The following is a 14179-nucleotide window of genomic DNA, read 5'->3' as shown; positions in this document are numbered from 1 at the left end:
TTTGGCTACGGGTAAACGTGGTGACAAAGGCATTTTTAATTCTGTGCCTTATATTTGACCTATGATATCTTGTCTGTTGTATTGTTGCTGCAGCCTCTGCTTACAACTAGAAAACAAACTGATGCAACATGTCACCCACACCATGGAAATAACTTCAGCGTCTCCCACAAGCCTCAGGGGCCATCGCAGAAGAAGTAGGTGCATCAGATTGTAATAGATGCATTAGAGGGGTAGAATGTGGGGCCAAGAGTGACTTTATTTTGGCGGGGTGAGGTGGCTCATGCCTGTAATCCCAGCATGTTGGGAGGCCGAGGTGGGCAGATCACCTGAGGTCAGGAGTTTGAGACCAGCCTGGCCAATATGGTGAAACCCCATCTCTACTAAAAATACAAAAATTAGCCGGGAATGGTGGCATGCGCCTGTGGTCCCAGCTACTCAGGAGCTTGAGGCAGGAGAATTGCTTGAACCCGGGAGGCGGAGGTTGCAGTGAGCCGAGATCGTGCCTTTGCACTCCAGCCTGGGCGACAAGAGTGAGACTCCATCTCAAAAAAAAAAAAAAAAAACAGAAAAAAATGTGTGTGTGTGCGTATATATATATATATATATATATATACACGCACACACATATATATATACATACAAGAAAATTAGCCGAGTATGGTGGCTTGTGACTGTAATCCCAGCTACTCGGGAGGCTGAGGAAAGAGAGTCGCTTGAATCCAGGAGGCGGAGGGTGCAGTGAGTGGAGATCGCGCCACTGCACTCCAGCCTGGTGACAGAGCGAGACTCTGTCTCAAAATAATAATAATAATAATAATAATAATAATAATAATAAAAAGGAGAGAAAAGGATAGTGAATTGTGGTATGGATTGGTAATTTTAAATATCGTAGTTAGGCAAGGCCTCTTTCAGGTGTCATTTTGTCTAAATACTTGGAGGGGAGAGAAGGAGGAAGTTACAAGGAATATCTAGCAGTACAGGCAGAAGACATGGCACATGCATAGGCCCCGAAGGAAGCATGTTTGGTGTTTATGAAAAACAACAAAGAGGCCAGCATGACTGAGGGGAGTCCTAGTTGTGGAGGTCAGAGATTTAGTAGGAATTCACAAAGTCATTCTAAGGATTTCAGCTTTCTCTATGTGGAATGGGAAGCCATCAGAGGGGTTTTTTTTGTTTGTTTTTGTTTGTTTGTTTGAGACGGAATTTCGCTCTTGTTGCCCAGGCTGGAGTGCAATGGCATGATCTCAGGTCACAGCAACCTCTGCCTCCCAGGTTCAAGCAATTCTCCTGCCTCAGCCTCTTGAGTAGCTGGGATTACAGGTATGCGCCACCACGCCTGGTTGTGGCTCATGCCTGTAATCCCAGCACTTTGGGAGGCCGAGGCAGGCACATCATGAGGTCAGGAGTTCAAGACCAGCCTGGCCAACATGGTGAAACCCTGTCTCTACTGAAAATACAAAAATTAGCATGGCATGGTGGCACGCGCCTGTAATCCCAGTTACTCCAGAGGCTGAGGTAGGAGAATCACTTGACTCCGGGAGGCGGAGATTGCAGTGAGCAGAGATCGCGCCACTGCACTCCAGCCTGGGCGACAGAGCAAGACTTCGTCTAAAAAAAAAAAAAAACCATAGTTGGAGACCGGGCACATGGCTCACACCTGTCATCCTAGCACTTTGGGAGGCTGAGGTGGTATTACTTGAAGCTAGGAGTTCGAGACCAGTCTGGGCAACAGAGTGAGACCTTGTCTCTACAAAAAATTAAAAAACAGGCTGGGCGAGGCGGCTCACGCGTGTAATCCCAGCATTTCAGGAGGCCAAGGCGGGCAGATCACCTGAGGTCAGAAGTTCAAGACCAACCTGGCCAACATGGTGAAACCCTGTCTCTACTAAAAATACAAAAATTAGCTGGGCCTGGTGGTGGGCGCCTGTAATCCCAGCTACTTGGGAGGCTGAGGCAGGAGAATCGCTTGAACCCTGGAGGCAGAGGTTGCAGTGAGTTGAGATCGTGCCGTTACACTCCAGCCTGGGTGACAAGACTGAAACTCTGTCTGAAAAAAAAAAAAGAAATTTAAAAACAAATTAGCCAGACATAGTGGTGCATGCCAGTAGTCCCAGCTACTTGGGAGGCTGAGGTGAGAGGATCATTTGAGCTCTGGAGTTTGAGGTTGCAGTGAGCAGTGAGTTGTGATCTTGCCACTGTACTTCAGCCAGAGCAAGAGACCTTGCCTCAAAAAAAAAAAAAAAAAAAAAAGGTGGGGGGGGCGGGGCTGGGGGCAGTGATTCATGCCTGTAATCACAGAACTTTGGGAGGCCAAGGTGGGTGGATCACCTGAGGTCAGGAGTTTGAGACCAGCCTGACCAACATAGTGAAACCTTGTCTCTACTAAAAATACAAAATTAGCCAGGCCTGGTGGTGTATGCCTGTAATCCCAGCTACTTGGGAGGCTGAGGCAGGAGAATTGCTTGAACCTGGGAGGTGGTGATTGCAGTGAGCCGAGATTGTGCCATTGAACTCCAGCCTGGGCAATAAGAGGGAAACTTCAACTCAAAAAAAGAGAGAAAAAAGCCATGAGGTTGGGTGAGATCTCTAAGAGCAAATAAAATCATAGAAGAGACCCATAGACTAAGCTCTGGGACACTAGAACATCTGCAAATGCACGTTTTGCAGAGGCACATGCACAGACTAAAAGAAAGAGATCAGTATCTCTAAAGGGAAGGCTGGAGTAAGTATTTAGAAAAAATATGATAGGTAATTTCTGAAAGGGAGGATAAAAGTTCAGTACAACTTTGGTCACAAAGATTGGGAATGAGTTTTGTCCAGGCTGGAAGTGATGTGGGGTCCACAGTAAGAGAGAAGTGCTTGTAAATGGTGGTTAACAAATAAGAGTCTTGGATACAGTGGGACCAGGGAGATGAACCTGGACGTTTCCTCAGAGTTTAGGGCAGAGACTTGAGGTTGGTAGGAAGCAGAGGTCAGTGGAATTTGTAAAAAGTAAAATAGAGGTTCCTCTTCAAAGACTTTCCTCCTCGTCTAATTAGGAATAAATAATAACTTTTTTTTTTTTTTTTTGAGACAGAGTCTCACTCTGTTGCCCAGGCTGGAGTGTAGTGGTGCGATCTCGGCTCACTGCAAGCTCTACCTCCTGGGTTCCCACCATTCCCCTGCCTCAGCCTCTCGGGTAGCTGGGACTACAGGTGCCTGCCACCACGCCTGGCTAATTTTTTGTATTTTTAATAGAGAAGGTGTTTCACCGTGTTAGCCAGGATGGTCTCGATCTCCTGACCTCGTGATCCGCCCACCTCGGCCTCCCAAAGTGCTGGGATTACAGGCATGAGCCACCGCGCCCAGCCAACTTCTTTTAAAAGCAAAATTTATTCAAAGACCTGTGCTAACATTCTTAAATATCTGCTAGCCATAATAAAAAAAATCAATGTACTTTATGTTTTTAGCTCCCACAATTTAGTCTAAATATTTGCCCTGGCATGCTTATACTGGTCCAAGCAAGCATTAGGTCATAACCTGTTTCTCTTCCTTATTTAAAAGTGTTTTTACCTTTCTCAACATTCCACAAGTTACTTCCTCCTTCCCTTGTTCCTCTCTACCTTTGCCTCTTTTAAAAAGTTCTAAGTTACTAGCCAATCGAAACAAACAAAAAATGTGAGGTCCTGTTCCAGCCAATGGAAACCGGACACAGCAGTGGGGTAGACGCGTCAGGTCATAAATGACCCTGTCTCCATTGTTCGGTGTACTCTCCTGGCAAAACTGCTGGCGAGTGTACCCTTTCTGCAAAAAGTAAAAATGGCCTTACTAAATAAATTAAATTTATGTTCAAGTGCTATTTATTTACGGCACCAAAAAACAAATATTTCAAACAAATTGGAGAACTGAGTGGAAGACAGATTCAGGATTGCCTGGAAAGGCAGAACTATTTGTGAAATGTGTAGGGCCGAAAAGAAAGAATCACCTGCTTTAGCAAGATATTATATAATAAGAAGCAATATATATATATTATATATATGTATATATAATATATACATATATACACATATATACACATATGTGTATATATACACATATATATATACACATATGTGTGTATATATATATATATATATATTTTTTTTTTTGAGACGGAGTTTTGCTCTTGTCGCCTAGGCTGGAGTGCAACGGTGCAATCTCAGCTCACTGCAACCTCCGCCTCCCAGGTTCAAGCGATTCTCCTGCCTCGGCCTCCCGAGTAGTTGGGATTACTGGCACCCACAACCACGCCTGGCTAATTTTTGTATTTTTAGTAGAGACAAGGTTTCACCATGTTGGCCAGGCTGGTCTCGAACTCCTGACCTCTGGTGGTCCGCCAGTCGTGGCATCCCAAAGTGCTGGGATTACTGCATGAGCCACCGCGCCAGGCCTGGTTGTGTGTGTTTTTGTTTTTTTTTTTTTTTTTTTTTTTTTTTTTTGCAGAGGTGGTAGGGGAGGAATGGAAGCTTAGTGGGGGATTTAGGGAGGGCAGAAACTGGTGTTCAGTGAGGAGCTCTGACAAGGCAGAGCTGATTTGGTGGGAGATGGAAGCAAGTCAAAACATGCCTGAAAAAGCGAGAAGCCGCAGGTTAGAAAGGCTGCATCTTGGCCGGGCGCCGTGGCTCATGCCTGTAATGCCAGCACTTTGGGAGGCCGAGGCAGGCGGATCACGAGGTCAGGAGATGGAGACCATCCTGGCTAACACGGTGAAACCCCGTCTCTACTAAAAATACAAAAAATTAGCCGGGCGTGGTGGTGGGCGCCTGTAGTCCCAGCCACTCAGGAGGCTGAGGCAGGAGAATGGCGTGAACCCGGGAGGCAGAGCTTGCAGTGAGCCGAGATCAGGCCAGTGCACTCCAGCCTGGGCGACACAGCGAGACTCCGTCTCAAAAAAAAAAAAAAAAAAAAAGAAAGGCTGCATCTTAGGGAGGTCAGAATACAGCTCCGAGAGCAGGGCGCAGAGGCTCACGCCTGCAATTCCAGCACTTTGGGAGGCCGAGGAGGGCGGATCCGATGAGGTCAGCAGTTCGGACCAGCCTTGACCAATATGTTGGAAACCCCGTCTCTACTAAAAATACAAAAATTAACCAGGGGTAGTATTGCACGCCTGTAATCCCACCTACTAGGGAGGCTGAGGCAGGAGAATTGCTTGAACCCAGGGGGTGGAGGTTGCAGTGAGCAGAGATCTCGCCACTGCACTCCAGCCTGGGCAACAGAACGAGACTCCGTCTCAAAAAAAAAAAAAAAAAAAAAAAGCGCGATAGGCGATTACTGGTCAGTGGTCAATATAGGTCAAGGGACGAGACAGGAGAGAGCTTTCTAAGGTTGTGGGCCTTTTTATTTTTTATTTTTTTGAGGCGTAGTCTCGCTGTGTCGCCCAGGCTGGAGTGCAATGGTGCGATCTAGGCTCACTGCAATCTCCGCCTCCTGGGTTCAACCAATTCTCCTGCCTCAGCCTCCCCAGTAGCTGGGATTACAGGCGTCCGCCCTCACGCCTGGCTAATTTTTTGTATTTTTAGTAGAGACGGGGTTTCACCATGTTCGCCTGGCCAGTCTTTTTTTTTTTTTTTTTTTTAGACGTAGTCTCACTCTGTCACCCAGGCTAGAGTGCAGTGGCGCTATCTCAGCTCACTGCAACCTCTGCCTCCTGGATTCAAGTGATTCTCCTACCTCAGCCTCTCGAGTAGCTGGGACTACAGGTGCCCGCCACCCCGCCCGGCTTATTTCTGTATTTTTAGTAGAGACGGGGTTTCACCATATTGGCCAGGCTGGTCTCGAACTCCTGACTTTGTGATCCGCCCGCCTCAGCCTCCCAAAGTGCTGGGATTATAGGCGTGAGCCACCGCGCCCGGCCTCCAGGCTAGTCTTGAACTCTTGACCTCAAGTGATCCGTCCGCCTGGGCCTCCCAAAATGCTGGGATTATAGGCGTGAGCCACCGCGCCCGGCCTCCATAGTCTTGAACTCTTGACCTCAAGTGATCCGTCCGCCTGGGCCTCCCAAAGTGCTGGGATTACAGGCGTGAGCCACCGCGCCCGGCCAGGTTGTGGGTTTTAATGGGACCATCTCACTGCCTACCGTTTCCTTTTTCCGTCCGAACATAAGGGGCCTGAGCAGTGAACTGACAGTGGCAACGCCCGGTGAGGCGGGATGGAGGAGTTTACGAGCCTGGGTGACGCCCTGTTCCGCGTCCTGGCCCCGCCCCTCCCGGCAGAGCCCCTTGGCGCGTGACACAGGCCCCGCCCTTGCTGTACGCCATCAGCCGGCGCCGCGCCGCCGGGTGTTACTTTGCCCCGCCGGCGGGGCGGTCAGCCTCCTGTCACCGCCTGTTCCGGCTATGGTCCCGTCCGGTGTTCTGTAAGTTGGCAACCTAGGCTCCTGACGCGACCCTGGTCCTGATGGCGGCGGCGACGGCCGCGGCAGCCCTGGCGACGGCCGATCCCCCTCCCGCAATGCCGCAGGCGGCAGGGGCCGGAGGGCCCACAACCCGCAGAGACTTCTACTGGCTGCGCTCCTTTCTGGCCGGAGGTGGGTCCATGCCACGAAGAGCCAGCCGCGCTCTGAGTGGCGGGGGCAGGACTGTGGGCAAGTGGGATGCAAGCGGCCTCTATGGCATTCCTGGACTCTGGCTGCTTCAATGTTCTGTTAGATGTCTGCCCTGACCTGCTGTAACCTCTTTCTAGTAATCACTTGACTAATGACAGCTAGGTTATGGGGAGTGGGACCTTTGGCACTCCGGCAGAGGCTGGGGAGGTGGAAGGTCTGAATCAGGCACCCATTCTTCAGGGCTGGATAACAGGGAAAAGAGGAGGATCCCTTACAGAGACACTGGGGTTTTAGTGAGACATGCTGGGCACTCCTTTCTTTTATAAAAACCGTGAGTGACCCAGTGTAGACTTGGATTTTGCTGTTTGCTTAAAGGAAAACAAATATTGGAGATCAGCTTTTTAATGACTACTGGAAAATTGTGCAAAACTGTCTACAGCCAAAACTGGTTCCAGTGATTCTAGTAAACTGTGACACAGTACTTGACAAGCCCTATTATTGATGTGACTTTGGGATCAAAAAGTTCATATTGTCTCTTAGGAATTTCCTGGGCCTTCAAGCTCCACCCTTCCTTAATTACTTCTCTGGGTTGTCATTACTTAATTATTTAAGATTCAAAAATTTAAAAATTCCACATTGAGGTTGTGTGCAGTGGCTCACTACTGTAGTCCCAGTTACTAGGGAAGCTGAGGCAGGAAGACTGCTTGAGTCCAGGAGATCGAGGCTCCAGTAAGCCATGATCACACCACTACCTTCCAGCCTGAGCTACAGAGAGAGACCCTCTCCTAAAAGAAGAAAAAAACAAAAACAAACAATAAAAATTCGCTGGGCAGGGTGGCTCACGCCTGTAATCCCAGCACTTTGGGAGACTGAGGTGGGCAGATCACTTGAAGTCAGGAGTTTGAGACCAGCCTGGCCAACATGATGAAACCCTGTCTCTACTAAAACTACAAAAATTTGTCAGGCGTGGTGGCACTCGCCTGTAATCCCAGCTACTCAGGAGGCTAAGGCAGGAGAGTCGCCTAAATCACTGTGGAGGTTGCAGTGAGCCGAGATCCTGCCATTGCACTCCAGTCTGGGTGACAGAGACACTCCATCTCAAAAACAAAATAAAATAAAACAAAAAAAACCTCACATTATGAGGATTTGTAGAAAGATAATATCTGAAGACTGCAGCAGTATTAAGTTTTTTGTTGTTGTTTTTGTTGTTTTGAGACAGAGTCTCACTCCCTCACCCAGGCAGGAGTGCAGTGGCGTGATCTTGGCTCACTGCAACCTCTGCTTCCTGGGTTCAAGTGATTCTGCTGACCCAGCTTCCCAAGTAGCTGGGATTACAGGGGAATGCCACCATGCCTGGCTAATTTTTTTTTCTTTTTCTTTTTCTTTTTTGAGATGGAGTCTCACTCTGTCGGCCAGGCTGGAGTGCAGCGGCACGATCTCTGCTCACTGCAACCTCCGTATCCGGGTTCAAGTGATTTACCTGCTTCTGCCTCCCAAGTAGCTGGGATTACAGGCGTGCACCACCATGCCCAGTTAATTTTTTTTTTTTTTTTTGAGATGGAGTCTCACTATGTAGCCCAGGCTGGAGTGCAGTGGCGCGATCTCGGCTCACTGCAACCTCTGCCGCCTGGTTCAAGCGATTCTCCTGCCTCAACCTCCCGAGTAGCTGGGATTACAGGTGCTCGCCACCGTGCCTGGCTAATTTATTTATTTATTTATTTTTGAGACGGTGTCTTACTCTCACCCAGGCTGGAGTGCATTAGTGCCATCTCAGCTCACTGCAACCTTTGCCTCCTGGGTTCAAGAGATTCTCCTGCCTCAGCTTCCTGAGTAGCTAGGACTATAGGTGTGTGCCACCACACCCAGCTAATTTTGTATTTTTAGTAGAGACAAAGTTTCACCATGTTGGCCAGGATGGTCTCGATCTCTCTTTTTTTTTTTGAGATGGAGTTTCTGTTGCCCAGGCTGGAGTGCAGTGGCGTGCTCTCGGCTCACTGCAATCTCTGCCTCCCGGGTTCACGCCATTCTCCTGCCTCAGCCTCCCGAGTAGCTGGGACTACAGGCGCCCGCCACCACACCCGGCTAATTTTTTGTATTTTTAGTAGAGACGGGGTTTCACCATATTAGCCAGGATGGTCTCGATCTCCTGACCTCGTGATCCGCCCGCCTTGGCCTCCCATAGTGCTGGGATTACAGGCGTGAGCCACCACGCCTGGCCTGGTCTTGATCTTTTGACCTCGTGATCCACCCACCTCGGCCTCCCAGAGTGGTGGGATTACAGGCGTGAGCCACTGTGCCTGGCCCTAATTTTTATATTTTTAGCAGAGACAGGGTTTTACCATGTTGGCCAGGCTGGTCTCGAACCCGTGGCCTCAAGCAATCTGCTCACCTCTGCCTCCCAAAGTGCTGGGATTAAAGGCATGAGCCACCAATCCAGGCCTCGGGATTTAATTATTTTGTTCTACTGCTGATAAAATGACATTTAGGCTAGGTGAGGTGTCTCACACCTGTAATCCCAGCACTTCAGGAGGCTCAGGTGGGCAGATCACCTGAGGTCAGGAGTTCAAGACCATCCCGGCCAACATGACGAAACCCCGTCTCTACTAAAAATACAAAAAAACTAGCCAGGCTTGGTGGCATGCACCTGTAGTCCCAGCTACTTGGGAAGCTGAGGCATGAGAATCGCTTCAACCTGGGTGGTGGACGTTGTTGTGAGACAAGATCGCTCCACTGCACTCCAGCCTGGGCAACAGAGCAAGACTCCCTCTCAATTAAAAAAAAATGACATTTATTCACACGGAAAATATTCGAGTTCCAACTATGTGCCTCCGACTTGCTTGGTATAAATCAGAGAACAAAAGATCTATGGCCGGGTGCACTGGTTCAGGCCTCTATTCTCAGCACCTTGGGAGGCTGAGTAGGGGGGATAGCTTGAGCTAATGAGTTGGAGACCAGCCTGGGCAACATAGTGACACCCAGTCTGTACAAAAAATACAAAAATTAGCTGGGCATGGTGGCGCCCACCTGTTGTAGTCCCAGCTACTCAGGAGGCTGAGGCAGGAGAATCACTTGAACGCGAGAGGCGGAGGTCGCAGTAAGCCCAGATCGCAGCACTGCACTCAAGCCTGAGCAACAGAGCCAGATTCCGTGAAAGGGGGAAAAAAAAGAGCTATCGTTGTTGGCTAAGTTAAATGCACTTTGACAAACATGTTGTGTAATGACCACCACAGTCAAGATATAGAGTAGTTCCAAAATATCTCCACTTTTTTTTTTTTTGAGACATTCTCGCTTTGTTGCCTAGGCTGGAGTGCAGTGGCCTGATTATCACTGCAACCTCCGCCTCCCGTGTTCAAGTGATCCTCCTGTCTCAGCTTCCAGAGTAGCTGGGACTACCGGTGGGTGCCACCACTTCTGGCTAATTTTGTTTTTTGTTTTTTGTTTTTTTTTGAGAAGGAATCTCACTCTGTTGCCTAGGCTAGAGTGCAGTGGTGCAATCTTGGCTCACTACAACCTCCAGCTCCCAGGTTCAAGTGATTCTCCTGCCTCAGCCTCCCGAGTAGCTGGGACTATAGGCGTGTGTCACCACACCTGGCTAATTTTTTGTATTTTTAGTAGAGACGGGGTTTCACCGTGTTAGCAAGGATGGTCTTGATCTCCTGACCTCGTGATCCGCCTGCCTCGGCCTCCGAAAGTGCTGGGATTACAGGCGTGAGCCACCGTGCCTGGCCTAATTTTTGTATTTTCAGTGGAGACCGGGTTTCACCATTCTGGCCAGACTGGTCTCGAATTCCTGACCTTAAGTGATCCACCTGCCTTGGCCTCCCAATGTGTTAGAATTACAGGCATGAGCCACTGTGCCTGGCTTTATTTCCACTTTTCTTTGACATTCCTCTCCTCTCATCTGCAACCCCTGTCAACCACTGATCTGTTTTTCTATCTCTGTAGTCTTGACTTTTCCAGAATGTTATATAAATCGAGTCATATAGTATGTAGCCTTTTGAGTTTGACTTCCATCACTTACCTTAATGCATTTAAGATTCATTCACATTGCACGTATAAGTAATGTATTTCCTTCTTTTCTTTTTTCTTTTTTTTTTGAGACAGAGTCTCTCTCTGTTGTCCAGGCTGGAGTGCAGCAGCATGATCTCAGCTCACTGCAACTTCCGGCTCCCGAGTTCAAGCGATTTTACTGCCTCAACCTCCCAATTAGCTGGGACTACAGGTGGTGCGCGCCATCACGCCCAGCTAATTTTTGTATTTTTAGTAGAGACGGGTTTCACTATGTTGGCCAGACTGGTCTCCAATTCCTGACCTCAAGTGATCTGCCCACCTCGGCATCCCAAAGTGTTAAGATTACAGGCATGACCCACTGCACCAGTCCTCGTTGTGTTTATTTTTTATTTATTGAGATGGAGTCTTGCTTTGTCACCCAGGCTGGGTGCAGTGGCACCATCTCTGCTCACTGAAACATCCGCTTCTTGGGTTCAAGCGATTCTGCCACCTCAGACTCCAGAGTAGTTGGGATTACAGGTGTGTTGCTTGGCTAGTTTTTGTACTGTTAGTAGAGATGGGGTTTTGCCGTGTTGGCCAGGCTGGTCTCGAACTGAGCTCAAGTGATCCTCCTGCCTCAGCCCACCAAAGTGCTGGGATTACAGGCATTAACCACCACAGCCAGCCGGTTTTAATTAGAAACTGTCAAAGTATTTCTAAAGTGTCTATTCCATTTTGTATCCCCACTGCCTTGTTGGCACTTGATATTAAATGTGAGTATGTGTGTGTCTGTGTGTTCCTTTTTTTTTGGAGACGGAGTCTCACTTTGTCACCAGGCTGGAGTGCAGTGGCGCGATTTTGGCTCACTGCAACCTCTGCCTCCCAAGTTCAAGTGATTCTCCTGCCTCAGCCTCCCGAGTAGCTGGGACTGCAGGCACGTGCCACCATGCCGGCTAATTTTTTGTATTTTTAGTGGAGACGGGGTTTCACCATGTTAGCCAGGATGGTCTCGATCTCCTGACCTTGCAATCTGCCCGCCTCAACGTCCCAAAATGCTGGGATTACAGATGTGAGGCACCATGCCCGGCCCTTCGCCTGGCTAATTTTTGTATTTTTTTTTTTTTTTTTTTGAGACAGAGTTTTGCTCTTGTTGCCCAGGCTGGAGTGTAATGGTGCGATTGTGAATCACTGCAACCTCTGCCTCCTGGATTCAAGCAATTCTCCTGCCTCAGCCTCCCGTGTAGCTGCGATTACAGGCATGTGCCACCAGGCCTAGCTAATTTTTGTATTTTTAGTAGAGATAGTGTTTCTCCATGTTGGTCAGGCTGGTTTCGAACTTCTGACCTCAGGTGATCTGCCTGCCTTGGACTTCCAAAGTGCTGGGATTACAGGTGTGGGCCACTGCGCCTGGCCTAATTTTTGTATTTTTAGTAGAGACGGGGTTTCACCAAGTTGGCCAGGCTGGTCTTGAAATCCTGACCTCAAGTGATCCTCCCACCTAGGCCTCCCAAGGTGCTGGGATTATAGGCATGAGCCATTGTGCCCGGGTCAATTGTTTATTTACAGATTGTCTATCTAATATTTTTTGAACATGGATGACTGGTGGTAACTAAAACTGCAGAAAGTGAAATTGCAGATAAGGGGGGACTATCGTAGTGTGAAAGCAAGTTAAGATACTATTAAATAGGCTGGGTGCGGTGGCTCATGCCTGTAATCCCAGTACTTTGGGAGGTAGAGGCGGGTGGATGACTAGATCAGGAGTTCAAGAACAGTCTGGCCAACATGGTGAAACCCTCTCTCTACTAAAGATTAAAAAAAAAAAAAATTAGCTGGGCGAGGTGGTGGGTTCCTGTAATCCCACCTACTCGGGAGGCTGGGGCAGGAGAATTGCTTGAACCTGGGAGGTGAAGGTTGTAGTGAGCCGAGATCGCACCATTGCACTCCAGCCTGGAAAAAAAAAAAAAGATACTATTATATAAAAGTACTTATTGAATACATTCTAAACAATTTCTCTCTTTTTTTTTGAGATGGAGTTTCGTTCTTGTTGCCCAGGCTGGAGTGCAGTGACATGATCTCGGCTCACTGCAACCTATGCCTCCCGGGTTCAAGCGATTCTCCTGCCCCAGCTTTCCAAGTATCTGGGATTATAAGCATGTGCCACCACACCTGGCTAATTTTTGTATTTTTAGTAGAGATGGGGTTTCACCATGTTGGCTAGGCTGGTCTCGAACTCCTGACCTCAGATGATCTGCCCACCTCGGCCTCCCAAAGTGCTGGGAATACAGGCGAGAGCCACTGCACCTGGCCTAAATAATTCATTATACAGTTAATTCATACACAACTGAGAAGATAATATACAATATTCTGAAACCAAATGTATCCAAATGCATATTATTTTTAGTTTACCCATAATTTTGGATAGCTATGATTATGATTTACTTTTTTTTTTTTTTTTGAGATGGAGTCTCACTCTGTCACCCAGGCTGGAGTGCAGTGGCACAATCTCAGCTCACTGAGACCTCTGCCTCCCGGGTTCAGGCAATTCTCTGCCTCAGCCTCCTGAGTAGCTGGGATTACAGGTGTCCGCTACCACACCTGGCTAATTTTTGTATTTTTAGTAGAGACAAGGTTTCACCATCTTGGCCAGGCTGGTCTTGAACTCCTGACCTCGTGATCCACCCACCTCGGCCCCCCAAAGTGCTGGGATTACAGGCATGAGCCACTGTGCCCAGCCTTTTTTTGTTTTTTGAGACGGAGTTTCATTCTTGTTGCCCAGGCTAGAGTGCAATGGTGTGATCTCGGCTCACCACAACCTCTGCCTCCCAAGTTCAAGTGATTCTCCTGCCTCAGCCTCCCAAGTAGCTGGGATTACAGGCACACGTCATCACGCCCAGCTAATTTTGTATTTTTAGTAGAGACAGGGTTTCTCCATGTTGGTTGGGCTGGTCTCAAACTCCCGACCTCAGGTGATCCGCCCACCTCGGCCTCCCAAAGCGCTGGGATTACAGGTATGAGTCACCGTACCTGGCCAACTATTATTTTCATTAGTTCGGATAAGAGAGCTTTGATATGGAAACATAGTGGATATAATATTTGAGTAAAAAAATACATTTTATTTATTTATTTATTTATTTTATTTGTTTTTTTTGAGACCGAGACCTGCTCTGTTGCTCAGGCTGGAGTGCAGTGGTGCGATCTCGGCTCACTATTACCTCTGCCTCCTGGGTTCACGCAATTCTTCTGCCTCAGCCTCCCAAGCAGCTGGGATTACATGCACGCACCATCATGCCCGGCTAATTTTTGTGTTTTTAGTAGAGATGGGATTTTACCATGTTGGCCAGGCTGGTCTTGAACTCCTGACCTCGTGATCTGCCCGCCTCGGCCTCCCAAAGTGCTGCGATTACAGGCATGAGCCACGGCTCCCAGCCACAATTTATTTTTGGATATCTCAGAATATGGATTTTTAAAATTAAAATTTTATTTGTGTTTTCTTTTTTTTTCTTTTTTTAAGACATAGTCTCTGTAACCCAGGCTGGAGTGCAATGGTGTGATCTCAGCTCACTGCAACCTCCACCTTTTGGGTTCAAGAGATTCTCCTTCCTCAGCCTCCCCAGTAGTTGGGATTAC

At 48.2% G+C, this 14179-nt stretch overlaps 2 protein-coding genes across 4 annotated transcripts in view; both read left to right on the top strand.

Annotated features, from left to right (window-relative positions):
- The first annotated feature begins 6250 nt into the window (after positions 1–6250).
- Positions 6251–14179, top strand: part of DNA2 (DNA replication helicase/nuclease 2) — a 109427-nt gene continuing 101498 nt past the window's right edge. For 2 of the 3 annotated variants that reach the window (XM_054660189.2, XM_054660190.2), the window contains exon 1: positions 6251–6544. In XM_054660189.2, coding sequence (XP_054516164.1) covers positions 6415–6544 — 130 coding nt within the window. In that variant the 5' untranslated portion in view covers positions 6251–6414. The remainder of the gene's footprint in view (positions 6545–14179) is intronic. The other variant, XM_063817614.1, reaches the window with a different exon arrangement.
- The window catches only part of SLC25A16 (solute carrier family 25 member 16), a 46190-nt gene continuing 38277 nt past the window's right edge, over positions 6267–14179 (top strand). Inside the window, 1 exon segment of the mRNA NM_001428133.1 lies at positions 6267–6544. Coding sequence (NP_001415062.1) covers positions 6415–6544 — 130 coding nt within the window. The 5' untranslated portion in view covers positions 6267–6414.

The sequence above is a fragment of the Pan troglodytes genome, chromosome 8, assembly GCF_028858775.2.
Source record: "Pan troglodytes isolate AG18354 chromosome 8, NHGRI_mPanTro3-v2.0_pri, whole genome shotgun sequence".
Taxonomy (NCBI): Eukaryota; Metazoa; Chordata; class Mammalia; order Primates; family Hominidae; genus Pan; species Pan troglodytes.
Note: the sequence above shows the minus strand (reverse complement) of the source record. Positions and strands in the feature narration are given on the sequence as shown.